The sequence below is a fragment of the Scyliorhinus canicula genome, chromosome 3 (assembly GCF_902713615.1).
Source record: "Scyliorhinus canicula chromosome 3, sScyCan1.1, whole genome shotgun sequence".
In the NCBI taxonomy this organism is placed as follows: domain Eukaryota; kingdom Metazoa; phylum Chordata; class Chondrichthyes; order Carcharhiniformes; family Scyliorhinidae; genus Scyliorhinus; species Scyliorhinus canicula.
This window is the reverse complement of record NC_052148.1, coordinates 95741142-95754310: the sequence shown is the minus strand read 5'-3', so window position 1 is coordinate 95754310 and position 13169 is coordinate 95741142. Positions and strand designations below refer to the sequence as shown.

At 53.2% G+C, this 13169-nt stretch overlaps 1 protein-coding gene and 1 long non-coding RNA gene across 5 annotated transcripts in view; one reads left to right on the top strand and one right to left on the bottom strand.

Annotated features, from left to right (window-relative positions):
* LOC119962822 overlaps positions 1-13169 on the bottom strand; it is a 271981-nt gene that overhangs the window by 167996 nt on the left and 90816 nt on the right. For all 3 annotated transcript variants that reach the window (XR_005459975.1, XR_005459974.1, XR_005459978.1), the window contains one exon: positions 9569-9612. This is a non-coding gene — a long non-coding RNA (uncharacterized LOC119962822). The remainder of the gene's footprint in view (positions 1-9568; positions 9613-13169) is intronic.
* ankrd55 (ankyrin repeat domain 55) overlaps positions 1-13169 on the top strand; it is a 172571-nt gene that overhangs the window by 140118 nt on the left and 19284 nt on the right. For both annotated transcript variants that reach the window (XM_038790948.1, XM_038790949.1), the window contains one exon: positions 10593-10694. In XM_038790948.1, the coding sequence (XP_038646876.1) occupies positions 10593-10694 (102 nt within the window). The remainder of the gene's footprint in view (positions 1-10592; positions 10695-13169) is intronic.

Genomic DNA, 13169 nt, shown 5'->3' with positions numbered 1-13169 from the left:
TAGCGCGTCGGGGGGGGACCTCCTGCCAGTGGGAAATTGGGAAACTCCGAGACCGTAGAATCAGGAGGACGGCCTTCCATACCGTCGCGTTCTCCCTCTCCACCTGTCCATTTCCACGGGGGTTATAACTGATAGTCCTGCTCGAGGCGATGCCCTTACCGAGAAGGTACTGACGTAGTTCGTCACTCATAAACGAGGAGCCCCGGTCATTGTGGACGTAAGTGGGGAAACCGAACAAGGTGAAGATACTATGTAGGGCCTTAATGACGGTGGCCGCGGTCATGTTGGGGCAAGGGATTGTAAAGGGGAAGCGGGAGTACTCGTCAACGACACTGAGAAAATACGCATTGCAGTTGGTAGAGGGGAGGGGCCCTTTGAAGTCAATACTGAGGCGCTCGAAGGGTTGGTATGCCTTTACCAGGTGGGCTTTATCTGGTCGATAGAAGTCCAAAGATGTGCGGGTTAGGTGGATTGGCCATGCTAAATTGCCCGTAGTGTCCTAAAAAGTAAGGTTAAGGGGGAGTTGTTGGGTTACGGGTATAGGGTGGATACGTGAGTTTGAGTAGGGTGATCATTGCTCGGCACAACATCGAGGGCCAAAGGGCCTGTTCTGTGCTGTACTGTTCTAAATTCTAAAGTGCGGCTTACACTCCACGCAGATTTGGCAGTCCCTGGTCATGGCCCTGACCTCCTCGATAGAGTAGGGCAGCTTGTGGGCCTTGATGAAGTGGAGAAGCCGAGTGATCCCCGGGTGGCAGAGGTCGTTCTGGATGGCCCGGAGTCGGTCATCTTGCGTGCTGGCACATGTGCCGCGGGACAGGGCATCTGGGGGCTCATTGAGCTTCCCAGGATTGTAAACAATATCATAATTATAGGTGGGGGGTTTGGTCCTCCACCTCAAGATTTTATCGTTCTTGATCTTGCCCCGCTGTGTGTTGTCGAACATGAAGGCTACCGACTGTTGGTCAGTGACGAGGGCGCTACCAGCGAGGTAGTGCCTCCAGTGCCGTACAGCTTCCACAATGGCTTGAGCTTCTTTTTCGACTGAGGAGTGTCAAATCTCTGAGGCGTTGATGGTACAGGAGAAAAAGGCTACGGGCCTGCCTGCCTGATTAAGGGTAGTGGCGAGGGCGACCTCCGACGCATCACTCTCCACCTGGAAGGGGATGGACTCGGCTTTGGCAATATCTGCCTTGATGCGGCTGAAGGCCTGGCGGGCCTCAGCCGCCAGTGGGAAGCTGGTGGCTTTGATCAGTGGGTGGGCTTTGTCCGCATAGTTGGGGACCCACTGGGCATAATAAGAAAAGAACCCGAGGCATCTTTTCAGGGCCTTGGGGCAGTGGGGGAGAGGAAGTTGCATGCGGTCGAGGTCGGGTGCCCAGGACTCCGTTTTCCATGACATAGCCGAGAATGGCTACTCGGGTTGTTCGGAAAATGCATTTCTCCTTGTTGTAAGTGAGGTTGAGGGCTTGGGCAGTTTGGAGAAAATTCTGGAGGTTGGCATCGTGGTCCTGCTGGTCGTGGCCGCAGATGGTGACATTGTCCAAGTACGGAAATGTGGCCAAAGCCCGTACTGGTCCACCATTCGGTCCATCGTTCTTTGGAAGACTGAGACACAGTTGGTGACGCCGAAGGGGACCCGGAGGAAGTGGAAGAGGTGGCCGTCTGCCTCAAAGGTCGTGTAGTGGCGGTCCTCTGGGTGCATTGGGAGCTGGTGGTACCCGGACTTCAGATCTACCGTGGAGAACCCGGTAGTGTGCGATCTGATTAACCATGTCCGCTATCCGGGAGAGGGGGTACGCATCGAGGTGCGTGTACTGGTTTATAGTTTGGCTGTAGTCTACAACTATCCGGTTCTTTTCCCCGGCCCTGACGAGCACCAGCTGGGCTCTCCAGGGGCTATTACTGGCCTCGATGATCCCCTCTCTCAAGAGCCGCTGGACTTCGGACTTGATAAAAGTCCTGTCCTGGATACTGTACCACCTGCTCCTGGTGGCGACCAGTTTACAGTCGGCGGTGAGGTTCGCGAAGAGCGGGGGAGGGTCGACCTTCAGGGTCGCGAAGCTGCATACGGTGAGAGGGGGTAGGGGCCCGCCAAACTTCAGGGTCAGGCTCCTGAGGGTGCACTGGAAGTCCAGTCCCAACAGGAGCGCAGAGATTGGGGAGTACATATAGTTTAGAATTTTGCGTACTCGGCGCCCTGTATCGCGAAGTGCATGACACAGTACCCCCGGATCTGCACTGAATGCGATCCTGAAGCGAGGGAGATTGTTTGAAATGCGGAGGAGATTTGGAGGGTGTACGAAGCTCTCCGTGCTTCCGGAGTCAACCAGGCAGGGCGTCTCGTGCCCATTGACCCGGACAGTCATCATGGAGTTCCTGAGGTGCTTTGGGCGTGACTGGTCGAGGGTGACCACGCCGAGTTGCGGGTAGCCGGCAGAGTAAGAGGTGGTGGGGTGGTCCCAAGATGGCTGCCCCCGTCGGTCACACGTGTCAGGCGGCGTTGAAGATGGCGGGCAAGATGGCGGCCCCCGTCTGTCACATGTGTCAGGCGGCGATGAAGATGCCGGCCAAGATGGCGGTCCCCATGAGTCGCAAATGGCGGGCCACGTTGAGAACGGCGGCCCCCGTGAGTCGCACGTGTTGTGTAGGGTCGAAGATGGCTGCCCCCACGGACAACAAGAGGCACATAACACGTCCGAAGGGGGCGGAGCGGGCAGGCACGCAGCCACACTACGGGGTCTGCGGGCTTGTGAGTCCGAGAATCGAGCCTGTGATTTGGAGGACTTGGACCTGGCCAGGTAAACGTTGGTAAAGTATCCTTTCTTGCCTGGACCCCGATATGTAATAACTGATGCGACCATCAATTTACTCGAGACAGCGAGTTGAAGTGAACAGTTGTTTTAAACAGCCAGAACTGTGCCTGCCTGCGACTGCTCTGCACTGAGAGCCGCCTACAGGGCAGCAGCTCTATATACCTCCACCAAAGGGGCGGAGCCCACAAGGGCACCAACATGATACGATGCGGTGTAATACAATACAATGGTCCGTAGGTGGAGCCCACAAGGGCAACAACATAGTACAATGCAATACAGTGGTGAATGGCTGCCATAATACATTCACCACAATAACCACAGGTTTCTACCAGGCAAGATGTACGGTGGGTTCCAGAGCTGGCAGAGGGCAGGTATCGAAAGGATGGGTGACCTGTTTATTGATGGGGGCTTTCCCAGCCTGCAGGCGCATGGAGGACAAATTTAAACTGCCTCCAGGTAACGGCTTTAGATATTTGCAAGTGCGAGCCTTCCTGAGGAAACAGGTGGAGGCCTTTCCGCTCCTGCCACCATGGGGGATACAGGATAGAGTAGTTTCCGGTACCTATGTGGGGAAGGGGGAGGTGTTGGATATCTACCAGGAGTTGTTGGAGGCAAAGGAAACCCCGATGGAGGAGCTTAAGGGAAATGGGAGGAGGCATTAGGAGGAGAGTTAGAGCCGTGTCTGTGGGCGGACGCACTAAGCAGGGTTAATTCCGCCTCATCATGTGCTAGGCTCGGTCTAATCCAGTTTAAGGTGGCCCATTGGGCACACATGACGGCGGCGAGGATGAGCAAGTTTTCCGGGATAGAAGACAGATATGCGAGTTGTGCGGGAAGCCCAGCAAACCATGTCCATATGTTTTGGGCATGCCCGCAGCTTGGAGGGTTCTGGCAAGGGTTTGCCAAGGCAATGTCCAAGGTGCTAGGTACGTGGGCGGTGCCGAGTCCAGAGGTGGCGATCTTTGGAGTGTCAGAAGATCCGGGAGTTCAGGGAGTGAAGGAGGCCGACGTTCTGGCCATTGCCTCCCTGGTAGCCCGAAGACGGATCCTATTATTGTGGAGGGACCTGAAACCCCCGAGTGTGGAGACTTGGGTCAATGACATGGCTGGGTTTCTCAGCCTCGAGAAAATAAAATTTGCCTTAAGAGGATCAACGCTAGGGTCTCCCTGAGGTGGCAGTCGTTCGTCGACTTTCTTGGCGAAATTTAAAATGTCGGCAGTAGCAGCATTCCGAGGGGGGGTAAGTGTTATTTTATGTTATTTCATGAGGTTTGTGAAGTTGGAGCCAATTGGGGAAATGTCTATTTTTTCACCATGTTTAATGTTCAATGTTTACTGTTCCTTTTTTGTTATTGTTATAGAATTTTACAAATACTTCAATAAAAATATATTTTTTTAAAGTATGCCTTTTGCACCTGCGAAAAGAATGAGAACTCCTTTTCGCCCGGGTGCAGGACCCTCCATGGGTCCACCGTCCCCATCTGTTCCATGAAGGCCCCTAGCACCCTAGCCATGCCAAATGTTTTCCCTGTTTTGGGGTTTGATCGGTCAGTCAGTGGGTCCAGCACACAGTTAAAGTCACCCCCCCCCCATAATCAGTTGGTGTGTGTCAAGGTCAGGGATTTCCGCCATGGTCTTCTTTATGAATTCTGAGTCGTCCCAGTTGGGAGCATACACATTTACTAGGACACCGCTGACCATGATGTATCTTCCCACTGGGTCCGTAACTGTCTTGGTTCCTGTAAACCTCGTCCTTTTGCTAATTAATATTGCTATCCCCCTAGCCCTCGTCCCAAAGCATGAGTGGTACGTCTATCCCACCTAGCCCTTCCTTACCAGCAGTCGGTCCTTCTCCCTCAGGTGCGTCTCTTGTAGGTAGATTATGTCTGCTTTTAGGCTTCTTAGGTGGGCGAACACTCTGGATCTTTTCACTGGGCCGTTGAGTCCCCTTACATTCCAGGTAACAATCCTGCTGGGGGGTTTCTGACCCCAAGGACCTGTGGGATCACACATACTTACCTGGTGGACTTGCCCTTGCACTCCGGGTTTTCCCTTTGCGAAGGGGCCGTCCAAAATGGCCAGGCTCACCACTCTCACCATGGGGTCGGGCCCCAGCGCTCAGGGGTTTCCCTTTGCCCAGGGGGCACCCAATGCTGCCATCAGCTATGTGTACACCACACAGGTGCGTCCCTTCACTCCGGGGTCTCCCTCCACCGTGATGCCCTCTCGAGTGGCTGTTTGCGGCATCCTCGTGGTTCCTCGCCCTGCTCCATGCCCGCTGAGGCCTATGTCTGTCCTGCTTCACTATCTCACCCTGCTCTTTGCTTCTTTTTTGTTCTGCGTTCTCCCCCAGACTCATGAGTTCATGAGTCCATTGTCCTTGTTTGCGGTCTGTCCTCTGCTCTTTGTTCTGGTTTTCCTTTACTTTTCCATCCCCATGTCTTTCATTGCGGTTGCGTGTGCTCCTCCCCCAGCTTGTTCGCTCTAACGAACTCATCAGCCGCCACTTGGTTATTAAAATACAGCTCATTCCCCTCAAATGTTACCCAGAGTTTGGCTGGGAATAACATCCCAAATTTTACCTTGCTTTTGTGCAGTGCTGATTTAGCCTTGAATTCAGCCATTTTTTTGGCCAGGTCCGCCCCAATGTCCTGATACACCCTCATGGTCTTCCCTTCCCAGGTGCTCTGTTTCGTTTGCGAAAACTACGCTCAGCGGTCTAACAAAATCTATGCCAGACACCTCCTCTCCACGCGGCGCCAACTTCCCAGTAAGTCGGTGGAAGATTTCTGGCGCTCCCTGCTCGCCCTAGTTAGAGACTGTGACTGTCAGGCCGTTTCGGCCACGGAACACTCAAATTTGCTAATGAGAGACTCATTTGTTACGGACATTGGGTCTGACTACATCCGCCAGCGCCTCTTAGAGGGGGCCACGTTTGACATTGCGGCGACCAAAAAACTAGCGCTCTCACTTACGGTCGCATCACGCAGCATTCAGGCCTATGCCCCCGACCGTGTGGCACACCCCCCCTGTGCATCATGGACTCCGCATACGGCCACCCCATCGTGGACCCAATCAGCAACCGCCCTCAGCTAACCTCACGCCTGTGCCGCACGGCAGCCAATCAACCCCGGGGGGCCCAAATGCTACTTCTGTGGGCAATCAAAACACCCTCGACAGTGCTGCTCGGAGCGCTCTCTGCAAGGCCTGTGGCAAGAAGGGACATTTCGCTGCAGTGTGCCAGGCCCTCTCAATCATCGCTATTGTCCCGCCACCCCCCACGTGCGGCCAGTGGGCGCCGCCATCTTCCCCTCCTCGGATTACGTGCGGCCAGTGGGCACCACCATCTTGCTCGCCTCGCAACACGTGCAGCCCGTGGGTGCTGCCATCTTGCCTTCCTCACGACACGTGCAGCCCAGGGCGCCGCCATCTTGCCTCCCCCACGACACGTGCGGCTCATGGGCGACGCCATCTTACCCGACTCAGGACCCCTGCCCGTCGGACACCTCATCCGGCTGCTCATTGCCTGCAACCGCTGACGACCAGCCGCATCTCGCCTTGGTCACGATTGACCAGTCTCGACCTCACAGCCTCGCGACCACTTCAACTAAAGTAAAGGTCAATGGACATGAGATCTCCTGCCTGCTGGACTCCGGGAGCACTGAGAGCTTCATTCACCCTGATACGGTAAGGCCCTGCTCCCTCGCGATACACCCTGCTAACCAGAGAAGCTCCCTGGCCTCCGGATCCCACTCCGTGGCCATCCGGGGGTACGGCATCGCCACTCTCACTGTCCAGGGCGTGGAGTTCAGCAGCTTCCGCCTCTACGTCCAACCCAACCTCTATGGTGCCTTGCTACTCGGCCTGGACCTCTAGTGCAACCTCCAGAGCCTAACCCTGAAATTCGGCGAGCCCCAACACCCCTGACTGTGTGCGGTCTCGGGACCCTTAAGGGCAACCCACCTTCCCTTTTTGCAAACCTAACCCCGGATTGCAAACCCGTTGCCACCTGGAGCAGACGGTACAGCACCCAGGACAGGACCTTCATCAGGTCTAAAGTCCAGCGGCTGCTTCAGGAAGGCATCATCGAAGCCAGCAACAGCCCCTGGAGAGCCCAAGTAGTGGTGGTCAAAGCTGGGGAGAAAAACAGGATAGTCGTTGACTACAGTCAGACCATCGATCGGTACACGCAGCTCGAGGCGTACCTCCTCCCACGCATATCTGATATGGTCAATCAGATTGTGCAGTACCGGGTCTTCTCGACAGTGGACGTGAAATTTGCCTATCACCAGCTCCCCATCCGCAAGGTGGACTGCCAATACACTGCATTCGAAGCAGACGGCCGCCTTTACCACTTCCTTAGGATTCCCTTCGGCGTCACCAACGGGGTCTCGATCTTCAAACGGGAGATGGACCAAATGGTTGACCGGTACGGACTGCAGGCCCCTTTCCCGTACCTGGACAATGCCACCATCTGCGGCCATGATCAGCAGGACCATGACGCCAACCGTGCTAAATTTCTCCACACCACCACTCTCCTCAACCTCACATATAACAAGGAGAAGTGCGTGTTCAGCACAAACCGCTTTGTCATCCTCGGCTATGTGGTCCAGAACGGAGTTCTGGGGCCCGACCCCGATCGCATGCGCCCCCTCATGGAACTCCCACTGCCCCAAGGCCCTCAAAAGATGCCTGCGGTTCTTTTTGTATTACGCCCAGTGGGTCCTAAACTATGTGAACAAGGCCCGCCCGCTCGTTCAATCCACCATTTTTCCTCTGACGGGCGAGGCTCACCAGGCCTTCAATCGTATCAAGGCCGACATCGCCAAGGCCACGATGCATGCGGTCGACGAGACGTTACCATTCCAAGTGGAGAGCGATGCATCAGACGTCACTCTGGCCACCACCCTCCCTTCCCCCGGCGCACCCCACCGCAGACCCGCTCCGGGACAATCCATCCCCCCCTTGCCCACACCGAGGGATGAAGAGGATTTCGACATGCTCCCGGAGTCACCGAAGACCAAGCTGCTGCCTGAATCACCACCAGCACTGCGGCGCTCTCGGCGACAGATCAAGGCACCAGACCGCCTGAATTTGCAATATTATCTGTACTTTTAAAACACAATTTCCTGTATATATTTCTCCACCACCCCCGCCGGACTCATTTTTTAACAGGAGGTGAATGTGGTAGTCACCACTGATGTATATATTGTATATATAGGATGTTGATATAGGTGCTTTATGGTAAGGCCCCTGTACTACAGGTACGGGGTAGATCCCTGCCTGCTGGCTCTGCCCAGTAGACGGAGTATAAATAGGTGTGCTCCCCATACAGCAGCCATTTCGTCAGCTGCTGTAGGAGGCCACACAACTCAGTGTAATAAAGCCTCGATTACTTCCTACTCTCGTTTTTGCGTAATTGATAGTGCATCATTAGTCTCACAAAGACTATGCAGTGGCCACTCCTCCTGTCATGGACCGATGCATCTGCAACATAGATTGGTGAGGATGACGTCAACTAGGTTTTTCCCTCTTGTTGTTTCCATCACAACCTGCCACAGGCCCAGTCGAGTAGCTATGTCCTTTAGGATTTGCCCAGCTCAGTCAGTAGTGGTGCAACTGAGAAACTCACGTTCAGCGCCGGCCCTAGGGTTGCTGGCGCCCCGGGCAAGCTGAACTTCGGCGCCCTTGGGGGGGGGAGGGGGCGGGTGGGGGGGGGGACAAGGGGGGGGGGGCTGGGGGGCGGGGCCAGGCCGGGGGGGCGGGGCCGAGGGGGGGGCCGAGGGGGGGGGGGGGGGGAGTGGGGGGGCGGGGGAGTGGGGGGGCGGGGGGGGCGGAGGAGCGGGCCGAGGGGGGGGGGCGGGGGAGCGGACCGAGGGGGGGGGGCGGGGGAGCGGACCGAGGGGGGGGGGAGCGGACCGAGGGGGGGGGGAGCGGACCGAGGGGGGGGGCGGGGGAGCGGACCGAGGGGGGGGGGGCGGGGGAGCGGACCGAGGGGGGGGGGGCGGGGGAGCGGATCGAGGGGGGGGCGGGGGAAGCGGACCGAGGGGGGGAGCGGACCGAGCGAGGGAGCGGACTGAGCGGAGGGGGGGGCGGACCGAGGGGGCGGACCGAGGGGGCGGACCGGTGGGGGGGCGGACTGAGGGGGGGGAAGCCCTGGGGGAGGGCGGCCACCGCGCATGTGCTGGTTGGCACCGGCCCAACTGCGCATGCGCGGGACCCGAGTCTCTGGCGCCCCCTAGCACATGGCGCCCCGGGCGACTGCCCGAGTTGCCGGTGCCTTGAGCCGGCCCTGCTCACGTTGGTAAACATTGAAGCATTGAAGTACCTCACCCAGAGTACATCCTGTGCCCTAGTCATCCTCGATGCCTCCTCCAAGCGGTGTTCAACATGGAGGAGTACTGATTCATCAGCTGAAGGAGGGCGGGAACCAGCTGGAGGTTTCCTTGTCCTTGTTAGATCTCTCTCCAAGAGACTTCAGAGGGTTCAGTGTTCAGAGTCAATGTTGATAACTCCCAAGGCAATTCTCTTTTGACTCATTACTTAAGTTATGACAATTGGGAGAAATCCTGCGGAACTGTGCCTCAATATCTTTAGTGCCTCATTTAAACGCAACACCCAATTTTTGAATTGGATCAAATAGAATTGAAATTGAAAACTGGACAGGTAAAAAAACTGAGAATCTCATAAGTCGCTCCATTCTTGCTCCCAATCCCATTCTCAGTCGTATTTCCCACTCTGATCCCACCTACCTCAGTTCTGTTCGAAATTGGTCAATTTGAATAGGAAAATCCAGCTGAAATGAAAAATAATAATTACGATAATGTATTCATTACCCCACACACAACATGTCTGTGTTAAACAACTTTTACAAGCTGAAATTTTCCAATTGTGATAGCAGTGGTAAGAAAAGGTTTTGAGGAGGCGGTGGCATAGTGATATTGTCACTGGACTAGTAATCCAGAGACCCAGGATAATGATCTGGGGACCCGGGTGATGGAATTTAAACTCTATAATATCTGGAATTAAAAATCTAATGATGACCATGAAACTATTGTCGATTGTTGAGGAAACCCATCTGGTTCACTAATGTCCTTTAGGGAACAAAATCTGCCGTCCTTACCTGGTCTGGCCCACATGTGACTCCAGACCCACAGCAATGAGGTTGACTCTTAACTGTCCCCTCAAGAGCAGTTAGGGATGGGCAATAAATGCTGGCACAGTGTGCGAGGCTCACATCCCACGAATGAATAACATTTTATTAAATGCATGACATTTTAAATGGTGAACTTTTGCTGTGTCCCTTTAAATAATTGTCTGCTATATTATGTTCTGTATTGATAGTTCTTTCCATGTTCAATTTGTTTTAGTTAATTCTTCATCTTGTCTCTTAAGAACAGGTAGGATACATATTCTGCAATGTTCTGGAGAAATACTTTTCTGCACACAAATGCATTCACTCATTTCATGGTTACATGATCCAACAATTGGAAATAACAATGGTTTTCACATGAAGCTGCCCTGATATTACTATTGAAGTAATAGACATGTTGGCCGCAAAGTTTTTTAACAGACTTGCATTCCAACCTGGACAATTCATGTGTTCCCAAACTGATGTCAATAAGTAGCTTAATTAGTTCACTCCAAATGGTATAGACGTGAATGTAACCAAAACAAATTCCTAAAAGAAAATGGATACTTAGCAGTATGAGAATGTTGAGAATATATACTGACTGACATCCTTGTTGCACATTTTATATTTTCCTTTCTCTGCAGAAGTAAATATACAGGAAGAACCCCTTGAGAAAATGAAAATAAAAGATTCAATTCCGGGACGGTCCTTCCTAGCTCCAATTTCTCACTATTGTGCTCGGAAATGTAAGTGAATGTTTATAAATTTGTTGCTGCAAATCATCTTAGTAAAGTCTGATCACATTTGATAAGTTCTGTATTACTTTTGTTTTACATTTTCGGGGTTAACATTTCTCTGTTCAATAATTCCAACCATAACATTAGCATGCATACAAAATGTGATTTCTCATTTTGCACTCATACTTTTTCATTAAGGTTATTGAAAAGAGGAATCTCACCCCATTTGTATTAATAAATAAATGATAATTTGGTATTTTGCTATTATTACATTTTGTCACAATTGAATGTGAAACAGTTATCTCAATTATCCTTACATTTGTAATGAGGAAATTTCTTATTTGGAGTATATTTTCCCGCTCAACAAGGTAAGGAATATTAATATCAAAGAATAAAATATTTTCCAATTCCACAAGCTCGCAGGTCAGATGTGAAAAAAATCAGCTACAGTGTGAACCTCCCTCCATTAATTGATCACTTATGGGCCATTCCCTCTCCACACCCCCATTACATTTCTGACAGGTAAGAAGTGGACGGGCAGGCTACTCACTGGATTTTATGTGTCCCCACCTTCAACCCCAAACGGGGGCAATGATACAGCCTGTAGAATTCACAGAATGTTTATAGGACATAAGGAGGCCATCTGGCTTGTTGTGTTTCTGCTGGATTTTACAACAGAAACCCAGCTAGACCCTCTCTTTATCAAAATTATTTTATGGATATGGGTGCCGCATACTAGGCCATCATTTACTGTCCATCCTTAATTGCCCTTGAGAGGTTGGTGGTAAGCTGTCTCTTGAACCACTGCAGTCCATATGGTGTTGGTACACCCACAGTGCTGTTAGGGAGGGTGGACCAGTAGTTTGACACAGCGATGCGACAGTGAAGGAATGGTGACATATTTTAGAGTCAGGATGGCAAGTGGCTTGGAGGGGAACTTCATGTGGTTGTGTTCCCATGTGTCTGCTCCACTTATCCTTCTCGATGATAGTGGTCGAGGGTTTGGAAGGTTCAGTCGAAGGAGTCTTAGTGAGTTCCTTGGTGACTCCCCCGCCATTTCCCTGTAATCCTGCAAGGGGTCGTTAAAATTATGAATGGGTTGGAGAGGATAGATGTGGAGAAATTGTTTCCACTTGTGCAAAGGTCCAGATTAGGCGCCATAAATACAGATAATTACGACTGAATCCAATGGAAATATAAGGAGAAATCACGGGCGCGATTCTCCGATGTCACGCCGGTTGAGAGAATAGCGGGCTGCGCCAGTTTTTTACGCGACACCGGTCCGACGCGCTCCCGCTGTTCTCCAAAACGGCCAAATCTGTTCCGTCGTGTTCCGCACACCAAAACCCGGAGAATCGCCCGATGCACCCAAAACGGCGATTCTCCAGAACGCCCACTATTCTCCGGCCTGGATGGGCCGAAGTCCCAACGGCGTGACCAAAGGTCACGCTGTCGCCGTCCACACCTGCTTTTTAAAGTCGTCAGCCGTGAGGAGGTGAGCGGACCATCCCCGAGTCTTTGAAAACTGGGGAAGGCATCCCCGAGCACACAGCGGCCAGTGGGGAGGGGGGGTGACGATCGGAATACCTTGCCCCTTTAAGAGGCTTGGAACCCTGGGGGACTCCGCCTCTGGCTACACCCCCTGGGAAACAGTATTTAAGATGAGGCTCCATTTTGCGAGCACACTTCTCTTGGATACTGCCATTGTTCACTGCTTATTAAAGCCTTTGATTACTGACCTAACTTTCGCGTCGTAATTGAGAGTGCCTCAATTTAATAAGCAGTGCACATCAAGATGGACAGCGGTCTGAAACCAGAGACCAGAGACTGGACGGCAGGACGCCTGAAGCCTCGGAAATTTTTAAACATTGGCTCCGGTGTTTTGAGGACTATCTGGACTTCTCACCGTCTGATGTCGACAGCGCTCGCAAGCTGCGCTTCCTACATGGCCGGGTGAGCCACCGAATCTCCGCCATGATCGAAACCGCTACGACCTATGAGGCGGTGATCGAAATATTGAAGAAACGCTTCATAAAGACTACCAATGAGGTACATGCCAGGCATTTGCTCTCGACCTGCAGCCAGCGCTCCGGGGAAACGCTGGACGAGTTCGTGGAAAGACTCACCGCGCTCGCGATGAACTGCGAACACAAAGCAGAGACATCTGAAGAACACAGGGACTTACACATCCGCGACGCCCTTGTGTCTGGCATCAGGTCATCGTACATCAGGCAGCGGCTCCTAGAAGATGGGGCGAAGGATCTCCAAGGCACGGTAACGCTCGGCTTTTCTCTCGAAACGGCCCACCGTAACCTCCGTACGTACTCCGCGGACCTTACGAATCCCTCTCGATCCCCTCCAGACTCGACCATGCTACAGGCCTGTGCCACGCGTCGATCCACTCACTCCGGGGGCTCCCCATGCTATTTCTGTGGGCAAGGCCAGCACCCACACCAGCGTTGTCCGGCCCGATCCGCGACCTGC